This window comes from Alligator mississippiensis, chromosome 8 (genome assembly GCF_030867095.1).
Source record: "Alligator mississippiensis isolate rAllMis1 chromosome 8, rAllMis1, whole genome shotgun sequence".
In the NCBI taxonomy this organism is placed as follows: domain Eukaryota; kingdom Metazoa; phylum Chordata; order Crocodylia; family Alligatoridae; genus Alligator; species Alligator mississippiensis.
In genome coordinates this window covers 2,112,467-2,127,881 of record NC_081831.1, presented here as the reverse complement: position 1 = coordinate 2,127,881, position 15,415 = coordinate 2,112,467, and the positions used below count along the sequence as shown (strand labels likewise).

Below are 15,415 nucleotides of genomic sequence, written 5' to 3'. Positions count from 1 at the left end.
CCGGTCCTAAGATCCATGCACCGGTCTCAGATGCCTGCATTTCGGGTCCCAGACACCCTGCACTGCTTGCACCTGGACAGCACGCTCCCCCCTGCCCCTTTTCTCCCATGGGCAATGGGCACCTCTTTGGTGCGGGACGGGGGCACGGGAGGGCCCCGAGCAGCCGGGACGGGGCCCGGCGTGGCTCTGCCAGCCCCGCGTTCCTCCGGGCGGGCGCTCTCAAGGTTAGAGGCAGGAGGATGTTCCCAGGTAGTCACCTCACTGCGCCGCGCAAAAAAAGCAATTAGCTCTTGCAGCTAAAATTAGATCAATGACTTCCTGCCGCTAATGGTCGGAGCCGTCAAGGTTCCCTTCCCCCTCCCGCGAGGACCTTGGCATTTCCACAGAAGGGCTGGCGGTGATTTATGAGGCTCGAGCGCCGAGCGGGCGGAGGGTGGGCGCACGGGCTCAGCCCTCGCGGTGGTGGAGCACCGGGCCTGGCCCTGGCTTCATGCTGCTAGGCTGCGGGTGAGCCTCCCCCCTTCCTCACCACTCTGTGCCTCAGTTTCCCCTCCGCTGCACATGTGAGAGGGCTCCCCTGTCTTGCAGAGGGAAAGCAGGGCTCAGATGGAGTCCCAGGAGGGGATTCCTGAGGCTGGAGGAGTCTCCGAGGTTTAAACATGGAGAATAAGAGTCACTGGGGTGGAGGGGGGAGGACTAACAAGGGCCTTGCCCCTTCCAAAAAGGCTCTCATGCCAATGCCGTGACTCATGCAGGAGGAGCCCCGTGGCTTCAGCTCTGCTGGGGAGAAGCGAACCCCCTCGCTGCCAGCCAAGGGCCCCCTACTCCGGTCCTCTGCACCACGTGCACCCACCCCCAGCCCGATCCCAGCTTCCCGGCGGCCTCCTCCCCCCTCCGCCAGCTGGGGCTTAGCTCCTGGCCCTGGCTCGCAGATCCGGAGAGGCTGGACGCGGGGCTGTCGCATTCCTGGGATGCCTGGAGGGAAGGCAAGACCCCAGGAAGTTTCCTAGCAAGGCTCTGGGGCAGATCCCAGGAGCAGCGGGGACACGCTCCTCCAGCTCCCACCGCTGACCCCCATCCAGGAGGCTCCGTGCCCATGCCAGAGGCGAGCGTGCTCCCATCCCAGTGCAGCTGGACCTCCCATGGGGGTAGCGAGGTGCTTTCCTGGCACCCCGCTCCCCTCTCGCAGCGCCTGCCATTTGCACAAAAGGCAAAGCGAGGAGGGGGGGAGCAGGGGAATGCAGCCCAGCTGCAGCTGCCATGGAGCCCCTTGCCCTTCGCCCCAGCCCCCTCCCCGCTCCCAGGCTCCGGTTACGGTTCCCAGGCAACTCCATCAGGCTCAGGGAAGATGCACATTCCCCCAGGTCCCTGGGGAGGGGCTGGTGGGGGCAGGGGCTGCCCTAGCAGACAGGTGCGCCAGGGCCGGATCCTGCCAGGAGCAGGGGGTCCATGAGCCAGGGCTGCAGAGCAGCTTGCTGTCTCCTTCCCCCCCTACACACACACAAGGCAGCTCTCCCAGCCCCTTGGCACGGGCTGGCGGGATGCACATGGCTGCAAAGGCCCAATTGCCTTCATCCCTGCAGCCCTAGCTGGCGGCCGGCCTGCCTGGGGGATCCCCGGAGCCCAGGCAGTGCCAGGCTGGAGCAAGTGTTCAGCTCTGGCAGCACTGGAGCAGCGTTCCCGGGGTCCCGCAGTGCCCCCGTCCCCTTCGGGGCCTCTCTTCGCAGGAGCTCCGGGCAGGGGGTCCGGCGCGGCGCCCTGGGCAGCTTGGCGGCTGGTTTCTCTTCATTAGAGCAATCACATCAGCGCTGACAGTTGTCACGGTCCCGGCGCTGACCGCTTTCCACCAGTGACGCGCTACTCAATAATGAGCTTGGAGGGGAGCTAACGAGGGGGCTTCCCGCCACCCGCTGCAGCGCCCTGCTCCGCCGGCGGCCCGGGGCGTTTGCAAGACAAGGGGGCCGGGGGCCAGCCCAGCACCAGCGGCTGCAGGATGTGGAGACTGCATGGCTTCAGATCCGGGCTGGCATGTGGGGCGTCTGCAAGACGAGGAGGGTCCTGGCCAGCGCTCAGCGAAGGCCTCTGCGGCCCTCGGTATTTTGGGGAGCTCCAGAGCAAAGGGGCCAGATTTACCAGCCGTTGATGTGAAGCATGCGGGAAGCCAGCCCAGAGTAGGACCGGCCGGACCGCACCGCAGGAGCATCCTGCCTGGCAGAGGCAGTCCAGAGGGGCTGTTTTGGGGACCCGGCTTGCAAACAGATCACAGCCGGGGGACCACCCCACGGCGCTTGGGCATCACAAATCCCAGCCCGCGATGCACCCTGGCTGGTAGGGCCAGGCGAGAAGGCTGCACCATGCACGCGCCCCATCTCAAGAGCTATGGGGGGGTGAGCGTGGCCAGTCCCAGGGATTGCCCCGGCATAGCCAGGTGCCTCCAGACAGCCCCTAGCACTTGCCCTGAGCCAGCCTCAAGCACCAGGCTGCGTTTCCTCTGCAGCTCCCTGCACTTGCTCCCACCCCGGCCACTTCATGCCACAGCTCGAAGCAGGCCCCGTGGGCACCTGTGCCCACCCCGAGCAGCTCTGCACAGGCCCTACGCATGTGCCAGCGCTGCCCGCACCAAAGCTGCCCGCAAGAGTCATTAACCGGCTGCATTACAGCAAATAATATTTCCTCCGCTTACGATTATCATATCATCAAAATTTCATTGCTGTTCCAGGCCACTAATGGCTTCCCAAGGAGCATCACATTTTAATCTTCCCGTTCTCCCCCACCTCCTCCCTCTCTAAAAGCCACTCTCCTTCCTGAGCCGCTGCGCGCACGGCAGCGACTAATGCACCAGCCGACCTTAAATAAAGAAGGCAGCGCGGCACGGCGCGGAGCGGGCAGGAGCTCTCCCTCGGCAGCGAGCCAGTACGGCGAGGTCTCGCAGCCCACGGGCCAGGCTGTGCCCGCCAGGTTCCTCCAGCTCATCCCTCCCTCTGACCCTGGGACCTCCCGGCTGCAGCAACTGCAAACCCGTCCCATCCTTATCCACCTGCCAGCCTGCAGCCCAAGCCCCCCAGGTCCAGCCTGCATGACAGCATTGCAGCCCAGGCCCTGCGTGCAGGTTTGGATGGGGAGGTTTAGGCTCCCAAACACACGGCTTTGCAAGGGTAGCCAGCAGGTAGCTCAGCATCGCCTGTAATAAGCCTCTTTGTCTGGGGGAGCCCGTCTGCTACCCCGTCAAGCCTGTCTGGGCCCTTAAGCCCCCGGCCAGGCTGACTGCAGCCCTCCCAATCCCATTAGAGAAGCTGGAGGAGAGATTTCCCCGCCGGCACAGAGAGGGGGGCTGCCCTGGCCACCTTGCAGCGCAGCTGGTGGCCCCGACGGCAGGATCAGGGCCTCGGTGCAACTTGGAGCGGGCCCCAGAGGCAGAGGGGGGCCATGCTGCTGCTGTTGCAACCCCCCAGCACCTGGATTTCCATGCTTGGGCCATCAGATCCCTGACTGATTAGCCTCACGCCACGTGCCGCATTCTGCTCCGGGTAATTAGCAAGAGGCCCTAATCAATAAGTTATTTTTCGCCGTGGGTAATTAATAATCATATGCTAGAGCCAGTCTGTAATTAAACCTTCACTCCTCCTCTTGGGCAGCTCTTGCTTTTCGTGGTGGCAGGTAACAAAACTTTTCACTCCTCTTCACGGCAGCGGTGATGGTGGCGGGCGGCACTGCCCAGGTTTCCCTCATCCCCGCCATCGCCCCCTCTGCACCTCGGCGGCTCCTCTCCCCTTTCTCCCTTCTTTCTTCCCCCCATTCTTTGCTCCGCTCTCCCGATCGATCCGCCTTCCCGTAGCCGGCTGAATCAATAGCGCGGGTGCAAAAGCGTCCTGCTCAGCTCAGCTCTCTATAGGCATGTGCCGGGCCCCTTCACGGTGCATGGGGCTTCCCAAACTCGAGGGGCATCTGGGCAGCGAGAGCCCCTGATCCAACCTGCCGGTCCTGGCTACGTCCTGGGGTTTGCTCCAGCGCTTTGGACAGGGCCAATGCCTCTTCCCAGAGCACCAAAGACCTCCGGAAATGCAGAGCGGGTGCAGCAATGCTTACTCCCCGCATGCCCCGGACCTCCGGCCCCGTGCACGATGGAGGGAGCTGCCTCTATGTCCCCTCCCAGCTCCATCTGCCCCTGGTCCACGAGCCCGGCTCCTCCAGCACCGCAACCCCAAACGCAGCATCGCCTACCTGCACCCAGGAGGTCTGTAATTCATCCCAGCATCTCGGCCCCAGGGACGGCGAGACCACAACGGATCCACTGCAGTCGCAGAGACCCCGATGCCCTGCCCGACCTACGTGCCAGTGAAGACACCCCGGCCCTTCACAAGAGGCTGGCGATTCAGAGCATGGGTTTGGTCCCTTGGGATGGCTGCACTCCCCCCCGACCCTGCAATAATAGTCCAGTACCTTGGACCCCAACCGAGAGCGCTTCCCGGGCATCGCAGCCACGTGATACCCCACGGGAGGACGAGCAGCTGCCGTACTCCCTGCAGCTCTCACCTTTGTAGCAGTGAACGAGGTCTGCAAAGCCCGAGGCCTCACGCAGCGAGTGGTGCCCTCCTCCTCCCCCAAAAACCTCTTTCACTGAGACAGAAAAGCCTTCCCAAGAAGCCAGATTTCACACTCGGTCTCAATGCAAACACCAGGAAAGTTCATTGCGCCGGGAACACGTCCCAAAGCCAGAGAACAAACGGAGCAGCGGGGGACCCGCGAGACACAGCTCCAAAGGCAAGGAGAAGAGAAACTCCGAGGGAGAGTGAATCAATCAAAGAGACCTTCACAGTCTCTGACACGGGGACTTCCTGCAGAATATACTGCCGGTTTATACGTTATGCTCTGAACTTAATTACTGAGGAATTATAGCGCCGGGGAGGCAGGGGAAGGGGAGCACGGAGAGGGCTTTGGCTGCACTCGCTGCTGAGCCCAGCGGCTGTAAATTCAGAGGGAAATGACGCGAGATGCCCAGGAAACTGGTTGTGGGGAGGGCTCCACGCTCCTCCTTTGCCAGCCCTCACCCCGTCTGCGAGCCAGGCCGGTATCGAGGGAGCCAGTGCCGGGGCCGAGCCCCCCCGGCCGGACTGATCCCCGTGCACAAGACCTGCAGAAACCCAAGCAAGTCTGCTCCAGGCACCAACATGCTTCGCACGCCTGGCCCACGTCAGACCCCCGTGCCCAGGCTGCCCACCTCCTGCCGGCTCATCCGCAGGCCCCACTCGGCCCTCGCCCAGCAAGGAGAGAGACCTCGCCGCTATGATTTCGAAGCATTTTGCAGGCGCGGCTCCACCAAATAAAGTTGTGCCAGGCCGGAGGGGAGCCCAGGAGACCGCCCCTCCGCTCCCCAGCTCTGGGTGGTTAAGCAAAGAGCATCTGCGCATCTTGGGTCTCGGCACTAATTAAAGTCTAAAAGAGCAGCGCTTCCTTCTGCCCCAGGACCCCTCCGGCACGGCCTTTGCAGAGTCCCAGCAGCCCATATCGGCTGGCGCCGGCGAATGAAACGCCGCACCTTAGAGAAACAGGCAACTATTTATACATCTCATTCAGATAAAGGCAGACGAAAATAGTCCGCACAGCACATAAGCATCCTGGAGGCGATTAGCTTATCGCAGGGTCTCGCGCTGCCCCGCAGCATTAGCTCACTCTGTGCTGCCTTGAATCCCCTTTAAACTGCAGCTCTAATTTACTCACATTACCGCAACCTACCACGCCGCCGAGGCCAACCCCAGCCTGGGCAGGGAAGGGGAAGGCAGGCCGGAAGGGCAGACCGGCGGGCTGGGACACACCCTGGCATCTGGCATTTGCACAGTCAAAGCGTGCGGCTTTTCCAGCAACCGGTGGGCAAGTCCCGACACCGGCTCTCTGCCTGGAGGGGCTGGAAAACTTCAGCCAGGGCAAACCTTGCACACATACCCGCGCACAAATGCACACGCACGCGCGCGCGCCCACAGGGTTAATCTTAGCAAAAAGCAATGCGCGAGGAGCCAGGAATCCAACCGCCTAAAAAAAGCGATGCAGAGGCATTTACTATCCACCTACCTGGAGAGATTATGCAGCATTTTACTGCCAAACCCACCTGCCCCATTATATATATTTATAGCTGCGCTTCCCTCCCCTCTGCCTGCATCTCGGGGGTCCCTGGAAGATTCAGCCTGTATCTGGGAGTGCAAATTTGGGGCAGACGCTTCTCTCCAGACCGAGTGCGGGGCTATTGCCCAGCCGGCAGCTCTGCCCACACCCTGGGCAAGAATAAATAAAGTTCAGCGCCGGGGCCACGGCGTTGCTCCTCTCTTCCCACCCCCTTCCCCGAGAACCGTAATAAGCTTTCGGCTGGCCAAGTGTTCCTGCCTTCCCCATATAAATCTCTCCTGGCTGTATTGTTAATCTTGACAGGTCTGGAGATATACAGGAGAGAGGGAGTAAGGTGCTGGGGAGAGATACAAGCACTGTAAAAGCTGCTCCAGGCATTGAAAGCAGCTGTTTGGATAACTAACCAAATATTAGGGCAGCTTCCAGAAGGGCGCTGGATAAAAAACTTTGGAAGCAGGGAGCTCTGGTGGGAAGTGGGGTTGGAAAAAGGGGAGGGGGGGGGTGTTAATAGTGAAAGCCCATTCCTTAATGCAAAGCAAGTGGCTTCTTCAGGTCCAGACTGGAAAAACACCAGCTCTCAGGGACATCTTTTCCCGATGGCTTCATTTTCTTTCCTTTTTTTAATCCCATGCTATCCACGTCCCCTCTCCAAAAAACCTCCGAACACAAGGGTTGGGCTGGAGAAGCTGCTTCCCACGGAGGAGAATTACCCCTTTCCAGGTCACTGCCGATGCTTGCAAAAGCCAGGCGATTTTTTTCTCCAGCAGGGAAAGGGGGCTGAAGGGTGCCAGGGACCGGGGCAGGCCTGGGACCGCTGGGGAAGGGGGCAGCTCTCCCAGCAACACGGCACGGCAGAGGCAACAAACAAAGCCGGTGCTAGGAACTTGCCCACCTGTAACCAGCCAGAAACCCGGCGCAGCCTCCTTGCTCTGGGGACATGGGGGTCCCATCCTGCCGGGAGGCAGGCACAGGGCGCATGGCAGGAACCATGCCAGGACAGGATGGCATGGCAAGAAATGCCAGGGGTGGGGGCATGGCGGGAATCATGCTGGGGGCAGGATACATGGCAAGAAATGCTGGGGTTGGGGGCATGGCAGGAATCATGCTGGAGGCAGGATGGCATGGGGCGGGAATGATGCCAGGGCTGGGTGCATGGCAGGAATGATGCTGGGGGCAGGATGGCATGGCAGGAATACCACTGAGGCAGGATGCATGGCAAGAATGATGCTGGGAGGGGATGGCATGGGGTGGGATGCATGGCAAGAACGATACCAGAGGCAGGATGCATGGCTGGAATAATGCTGGGGCAGGATGGCATGGGGTAGGATGCATAGCAGGAACGGCAGCATGGCATAGGGCAGGATGCAGGGGCAGGATGGCACGGGGCAGGATGCTGGGGCAGAAATGATGTAGGGGCAGGATGGCACGGGGCAGGAACGATGGCGGGGCAGGATGCAGGAGTAGGATGGCATAGGGCAGGAACGATGGCGGGGCAGGATGCAGCGAGGCGGCGGGGTCCGAGCACATGTTGCTCCAGCCCAGCCCAGCCCAGCCCAGCCCGGCTGCCACGTCCCGCCGCACAATGGCACGCTCGGAGCCGGGATCCCTTTGTGCTCAGTCCCGGGCGGCCCGGGCTCCCCCCCCGGCCCGGCTGCAAACTTCCCCGCGCCCGCGCCCGCGCCCGCGCCCGTGCCCCGGCGGTACCTTGCGCCCGGGCGCGCCGCAGGGCGAGGAGGGAGGCGAGGGCTGCGCCGAGCAGGATCCGCGCCGGCCCCATGGTCCCGGGAGCGGCGCCGGCGGAGGCAACTTCGCGGAGCGGCGGCGCCGTAATCCGTGCGAGGGAGGTCGGGTCGGGCCGGGCCGGCTCCCCGCTCCGCCCGGCGCTGCCGCCCGCGCCGGGCTCCGCCGCCGAGTGAGGAGCGCAGGGAGCGGAGCGGAGCGGAGCGGAGCGCGGCGCCGCCGGGGCGGGAGCGGCGGAGGCGGAGGCGGCGGCGGCGGCGCAGAGCGCTCCCCGGTGGCCGCCGCTTGGAAAGCGCCCGGAGCCGGCGGCGGCCGCCCGCGCCCCTTGCTCGGAGCGGCACACTGAGGCTGGCAGGGCGGGGCGGGGCGGGGCCCCCAAGTACCCCGGGGCGCTGCGGGTCACCCCCGGCGTCTGGGGATAGCTCCTGGGGGTCGGGGATGTAACCCCGGCGTCTGGGGATAACTCCTGTGGGTCGGGGATATAACCCTGGGGGGTTGGAGGTAACTCCTGGGTGCTGGGGATAACTCCTGGGGGTCAGGGATATAACCCTGGGGGGTTGGGGGTAACTCCTGGGTGCTGGGGGTAACTCCTGGGGGTCGGGGATATAACCCCAGGGGGCGGGGGATCATTCCTGGGCACTGGGGATAATCGCTGGGAGCTGGGGATAACCCGTGGGGACTGGAGGTAACCCCTGGGAGCTAGAGAGATAACCCCTGGAGGCTGGAGATGACTCCTGGGCACTGGGGATAGCCCATGGGGTTTGGGGATGTAACCCCAGGGGGCTGGGGATAACCCTAAAGACCTGGGGAGATAACCCCTGGGAGCTAGGGAGGTGACTCCTGGGCACCGGGGATAGCCCGTGGGGGCTGGGAACCTCTGTGGGGGAGAGGGGTGGTGGTGCAGCTGGTTTGTACAGCGCCTTGCACAGCAGGGCTGGATTCATGGGGGGCTCTGGGCAGGGCAAGGGAGCTGAGTGGAAAGGGGGCCGGGAGCCCCGGGAGGGGTTGCAAGCCCGCCCCAGTCATGTGTGGAGGAAGGGATGGTGTGAGCCTTCAATGTAATGGGAAGCGTGTGTGGGTGTGTAGGGGAGCGTATGTGCATGCATGTGTCTGGGTGTGTGTAAGGGACTGTACGTACGTGTGCGTGTCAAGGAAGACGAAACCCTTTTGTATAAACCCCCTTGCTGCCTGGATTGGAGAAGCAGCACATGCCTGGCCCTGCAATAGCAGAATTGCCCATCAGATGGGACCAGAGAGGCCCAGCGTGGGTCTGCAACGAAGGACGCCCGGTGCTTAGCGAGCTCCCCTGAGAAACTAGGAGCTAATTCCTTTCTCTGGCACAGATTTTCTTGTGTGACCTTAGGTGAGTCACTTCATCCACATGCTTCGGCGTCCTCTGTGCCGCAGGGAACAACTGCGCCGCCTGCCTGCCGGGCCAGGGGCTGTGAGAAGAAACGAGGGGTGGGCTGCCAGGTGCCCAGACACCGCGGTGAGGCCTCTGCTAGAGCAAGATCTTGTATCAGACAGCTGGATCCAAAGGAGAGGGAAAGCGAAACAGGAGAGGTTGCAGCACAGACAATCCTAGACCACGAGGGCTGAGCAGCTCATCTAGTCCTGCCTCCTGCTCCAAGCAGGGCATATCCAGGAAGAAATGAGCAAACTGAATTTCCCTGGGGGACACACGCACGGAGAGAATCCTTTAAAATAAGGTTTATGAGCTGCCCGGGTAGTAAAAGTTGGAACGCGTGTGTAAAATTTTAACGGTGAGGAATAATAACCGGTATAGAAAGGAGTGTCGGTGGTGCATCTTGTGGGGCTGCCTGGGCCCGGCACCACGCACCCCCACCACAGCTCAGCAAATTCCCCAGGGGCTCTTTAGCAGCGAGGACAGGACCAAGAGGGGCTCCAATCCCTCCTCATCTCTCCGGGGGGCCTGCGGAGCCAGCAGAGGTGCGTTAGCCCAGGAACAAGGGGGGACCCCACACACCCAATGCCCATGCCTCACTTTCTGCCTGCCCACGGTCCGGATCACGCGCCTCCTGCTTTGCAAGGCCGGGGCCTGGAAAAACTCTCCCGGGTTCAGAATCCGCCGCCTGCCCCTAGTGACTATGGGGATTTATTGCAATTCATCCCACCGAGGAGCCAGCCCTTTGTTATCGGTGTCTGCCGGCACCCCCGTGGCCCATGGCGGCCGGGCAGACCGGACCGCGTTCTGGTTTTGTAGCAAAGGCTTCGTGCTGCTGAGCACGCGCCCTCCTCCGTGACCCTGGAAGCAGCGGTCAGATGTCAGAGCGACAGAGCCCATACTTTGAACAGCAGGAAAGACCGAGCCTGGAGTTACCGGGGCAGGCTTTTGCCTCTCCCCAGTCCCACGAATGTGGAAACAGCTCCCGAAATCAGAGAGAATGCCAGGCTTTTGGGGCAGGGGTCTCATTAGCCGTGCCGGGCCCACCAGCTCTCTGCAGGGCGACAGGCCTGAACTATGCAAGCTATGCGAACTATGCGAGCTAGTTCTTTGTGGCTGGCAGCAGTAGCAGACTGTTATCCACTAGCAGGCAGATAGAGGCACACACTCTTCTCCCTTCCCACACAAGCTCTGCAAGTCACCCTCTCTCCTTCTCGTCTTGGGTGACCCCAAAACGCCACCGCCACCCTTCAACTCTGCCCCGCATCCTGCCTGCCCTACTAATGACATTTGATGTAGCTGATATTGCAGTATGTTGCACACGTATGCACACACCAACAGCATGCAACAGTTTCACCTGGTTTAAAATGGGAACAGCCCTGCACGGGGAAGATGCAGGTGTTTCCAGGAGCCTCTTGCATACGTGGATTTTCCAGAGTTTCTTTTCCTGCCTCTAGAAATCGTCTCTGTGAAGCCACAGAAAAAGGCTCCAGCCCCAGTCAAGTATGTAAAAGGGATCCATTTACTGTTCTCGCACCCCATAAGATCCCTCTGGATCCCACGCTGAGGCTCCTGGGAGCAAACACACAAAGCAGCTTGGTTGACGATGCAAGGCCTTCCTGGGCATGGGGTGTGGAAAGAAAAGCAGCCCAGTCTAATGACTGGGTAGCTGTCACGTAACCCATAATACCAGCCTGTGGGATGTGGTGGACCGGCTGACGAAGAGCTATTTGCAGGTCTCAACGCTGTTATTTGGCCTCTTGCTTGAAGAGGGCGCATCAAAGGCAAACCCAAAAATACTTCCCCGGGCTTGAATTACATCTGCTTGGAGACCGAGGCCAGTTCCGGCAGAGAAAAAGGCTCCGTCTACAATGGAAACGCCTTCCCCTCCGAGCCCTTTGGGGTCTGCCTTGGCAGAGGGTAACGGGGCAATGGCAAGAGGTGTCCACCTCCAACTCCCGTCCTTTCCCCTCGGGAGGATAAGAGACAAGACCAAGGAGGACTTGGGCGAGGCCGGCCACGGGATGCTTCACTGCACCATGATGGTGTCCGACGTCCAGTGAAAACGCTGCCTGGCCATCAGCAACCCAAACTCCTTTCCCGGGTTGTTCGGTACCCAGCGGGGCTCCATTACCAGCCAGGAGCACTCAGCACCCAGCAGTGCCATTTACTTGCCGCTGGGTTCCCGCGGGTGGAAATTACCCGTTGCTCCGTGCACTGCCCCTCCCCGACCGAACCTGTTTCTGCCAGTCCGAGTCGGTCTGGGGGAGAGAAAGGGATATTGTCACTCTTTGCCCTGCACAAAGCCAAGCCGAGCAGGGCCCGGGCATGGGAAATGCCTTCCCGAAGAGCTCCCGGCGCAATTTGCCAAGGCCCTCGGCAGCGCGCTTTGATCTCAGAGCCCTGGGGGGCAAAAGTCAAGTCCAGTTAAGCTGAAATCGCTCTGGCTTCTTCATTTATTCATTGCTCGGTTGGAAATATCCCTAGTGCTGGGATGCCTTTTGCAGCAGAAATGGATTAGGGCAGCACCAGCCAGAGGCCCAGTGAGGCTGGGGGGATGTGGGGAGCTCCTGCCCAGGGCAGAGGAAGGCTGGGGCATCTGTAGGGTGAGAAGATGATGCCTGCGACCCCCCATCCCAGGCGCTGCACGAAGGCAGAACGCTTCACAGAGAGCTACAGAGCCAGGCAGTCTCCTAACGAAGACAGAGGGACTGCTCTGGCTCTTCCAAGGGCACTCACCGCAGCCCTGAGCTCTTGGCATGCTTCCCCCGCTCCATGGGGTCTCTCGGGGTATCACAGCCCACACAGCCAGCCTCACATACCCAGCGGGCAGAAGCCAGATTGCCTTAGTCACAAGGTGGTTTTCAAGCCACCGCCACCTTGCCCGTCTGCCCTCGGACTCCTGGCATCTCCCTCGGGCCGAGAGTCTCTCCGCAGCCGTGACAGATCACAGGAAACTTCATGTTTTGGGGGCAATGCGATTCGGTGGCATCAAGACCTGGTTGCGCCGTGCATCCACCCCACTCGCTTCCCTCCCTGGAGCTGCAAGCAATTTGGGGCAAGGGCCGTGCGTTTGCAAGAACGAGGCCCTCGGTGTCTGCCAGGGTCTCTGGGTGCTACTGTAATGAGAGGCCCCTGACCCAATTCCCCCCACCGAAGAGCACAACAGCCTGCCCGGGACTCAGTTTCCCCCTCGCAGAAGGGTGAACGATGGTGCAGGCCCTTCTGGGGGCAATTCTTCGCTGCCGTGGAAGGACCTGGACAAGACAGCACACATAGCAATGCCCTAAGCTGGGGGGATCTGCCTTGTGCCCCTGCACGCCGTCCACGTGCCTGCCCATGTGCAGCCTTCCCTTTTCAGGCCTCGGTTCCCCTGTTCCTCATCCCCGGGGGTGCATTTCCTATGTCTGCTGCACCCAGAAGTCTCCCAGCGGCAAGGGGCCGTCGATGCACTTCACTTCCACTCCTCTCCCTGGGCTGCTTTGGAGCAGCGGCTGGTTGGCACCAAGTTGGCACCCACCGCCCCGACTTTTTGGGTAACTCCTGAAACTACAGAGGGAAAAGGGATGGGAAGCCAGGCCCCCAAGCACCACCAGGCCTTTGCTGTTCCCATGGTGGTGAACACCATGGCGGAGAGCATCCGTACGCCTTGCTACCTGAAGGGAAGCTGAGAGCGGAGCTGACGTTAGATGTTTCCTGGCTCCCGTAAAACAAAAACCCCAAACCGCTCCCGAATCGCACACCCCTTCCCTTCCCTTCCCTTCCCTCTGACTCACAGCTGCCTCCTGCCCCAGCCAGACACCTGGCGAGCGGCGCGCCAATTAAGATCTACCTTCAAGCCTGAAATGAGGCTGATCTGTGAATAACTCGACTCTGTAGTCATCGGCGCGAGGGGCCGGGGAGCTTGGCGGTTTCATCTGTTTCCAGTGACTTGAGCGAACGTGCCCGGGAGGAAGCGGGTGGGGAGCAGGGGGGGGAACCAGCGTGAGACCAGAGGAGCCTTCCTGGAAAACCCGCTGGTCTCCTGCCAGCCTCCAGGCAGGAGCCAGCCGGGGTCCCGGGGTCACAGGAAGCAGCTCGTTAACAAATAGGGCCCTCAGGGGCAGGGGGCAGCGGCTGGGTCCCTGCTTTCTGATCTCTAATGAGCAGGGTTGACATGCCACTCGCTCGCACGGCACTCAGGGCAGACCCTCTTAGGAGATAATAGCCTACTGCCGCTGCCAGTTCGCAGGGCTGAGAGAGAGGAGGCTGTGCATCAGGGAAACCGAGCATCAGCGAGCCACGGGCTCCAATTGGGAAGAGCATCTCTAGCAGCGGCTGCAGAGGTGGCAGGGTGGGAGCAGGGGGCACATATGATGCTGGGGCTGGATGGCATGGCAGGAATGATGTTGGGGCTGGGTGGCATGGCAGGAACGATGCCGGGCTCAATGCATGGGGCAGGAATGATCCCAGGAAGGATGCATGGCAGGAATGATGTCGGGGCTGGGTGGCATGGCAGGAATGATGCCGGGCTCGATGCATGGGGCAGGAATGATCCCAGGCAGGATGCATGGCAGGAATGATGTTGGGGCTGGGTGGCATGACAGAAATGATCCCAGGCAGGATGCCAGGGGCAGGAATGATGCCAGGAGTAGCGGGGGTCCGAGTACTTGTTGGTCCAGCCCAGCCCGGCTGCCACATCCTGGCGCACGATGACATTTTTGGAGCCTGAATCCCTTTGTGCTCAATCCCCGCGGCTCCTGGCTTCGCCTCCCTGCAAATTTCTTCGAGCCCAACCAAGGGACAGAGACTGATGCTGGCAGGGCAGAGGCCTGGCCTACGAGACAAACCGGCAGCCCAGAAAAGCTGTGCCTTTGCATTGGCAAGGCTTGAGGGCACTCCCAGTGTCCCCAGCTGGGGTTTTGCAAAGCTCCTTGAGCTAGGGCCTGGGGCACAGAGACCTCCGTGGAGAGCGCTGGCAGGGCCCAGCAGCCTTCTGCACTGCACCTTCAGTCATAGGGCGGGTGTCTCCGTGTCCCAAAAGCAGCTGGCATGGGGTTGGGCACAAAACCCCAGCTCTCCTGGGCCGGATGTCTTATGCAGGTGGCCCCAAGGATGAATCACCAGGAAGCCCGGGGGGCATAGGAGCAATGCACAGATCTCCTGGGGGGCACCTGGGGTCCAGGATCCCCCCCAGCTTCACACACGCGACAGATCAAGGGCAGCCAATGTCAGCCTGGACTCTCCTCCCGCCCACATCCGTCCCCCCCGCCCAACGTGCGAGGAGGCCAGCACTTCCACGAGCAGCCGGGTGCTTGCCAAAGGCAGCAGGACGTGTCTAACTATAGAGCTATCGATCCCCTGCTCAGTGCTTATCAAGATTGATCCCTCGTCTCTGCAGGTGAACGGCGACCTTGGACGTCCCCCGCTTGCCAGGTCAAGCCTCTCCTGCGTGCTCACACGTGCCTCCCGTGGTAGCCCGGGTCCCAGGGCAGAGGGAATGCAGTTCTGCGGGCCCCAGCTGTGCAGACAGCCAGCTGGAGGGGTGCAAGATTGCCCTAGCAAATGCCAAACCCGCCTCCCTGCCCCTTTTGGGACTGAAATACACACGCTGGCAGGACCCCAGCATGACTAGGCGGCACATGGGCAACAGCTTGGATGTCCAGAGCCATTTAGGGACCGGCTGGTTCATGCAGAGCGGTATTGGGCATTCCTGTTTCTTTCAGTGACTGCCCCACTTCCCCAGTGCTCCTCCACCAGCCCCTGCAAAGAGGAGTCATGCCTGGCACTCAAACGCAGCTCCAGTGCAAGCCGTTTGCTTCGGGGATGGATGCAATTGAGCTTTCAGGACAGATCCCCAGCCAAGGGATGCTCACGACCACAGCCGGCCGCACCGAGGGCACAAGTGCAGCCCCACGGACTCCCTCGCAAAGCAGAGATAGGAGAGATTGAGCTTTGATGCCAGAATTGTGCCAAGCGCTGCCCCACATCCCCCCAGCCCAGCCCTTTGCAGGGCACAGACAGGGCCAAGCCTCAGGCCGGTGCTTCTCAAAGCCCGTTCCAACACCGGGCATTGCTCGAGCTGGGAGATGCCGCTCCAAAAAGCAGCCCCATGGGGCTGGGCAGTGACTTAGGGGCTGCAGGGGCAGCTGTGCCAGGCTCCTCCACCTTGCC

The 15,415-nt window shown here is 61.5% G+C and overlaps 2 protein-coding genes across 5 annotated transcripts in view; one reads left to right on the top strand and one right to left on the bottom strand.

Moving 5' to 3' along the window:
* The window catches only part of SDK2 (sidekick cell adhesion molecule 2), a 70,847-nt gene extending 62,591 nt beyond the window's left edge, over nucleotides 1–8,256 (bottom strand). For 2 of the 3 annotated variants that reach the window (XM_059732001.1, XM_059732002.1), the window contains exon 1: nucleotides 7,822–8,198. In XM_059732001.1, the coding sequence (XP_059587984.1) occupies nucleotides 7,822–7,894 (73 nt within the window). In that variant the 5' untranslated portion in view covers nucleotides 7,895–8,198. Of the gene's footprint in view, nucleotides 1–7,821 lie in introns of all 3 variants that reach the window. The other variant, XM_059732003.1, reaches the window with a different exon arrangement.
* RPL38 (ribosomal protein L38) overlaps nucleotides 1–15,415 on the top strand; it is a 548,453-nt gene that overhangs the window by 386,350 nt on the left and 146,688 nt on the right. The window lies entirely within an intron of this gene.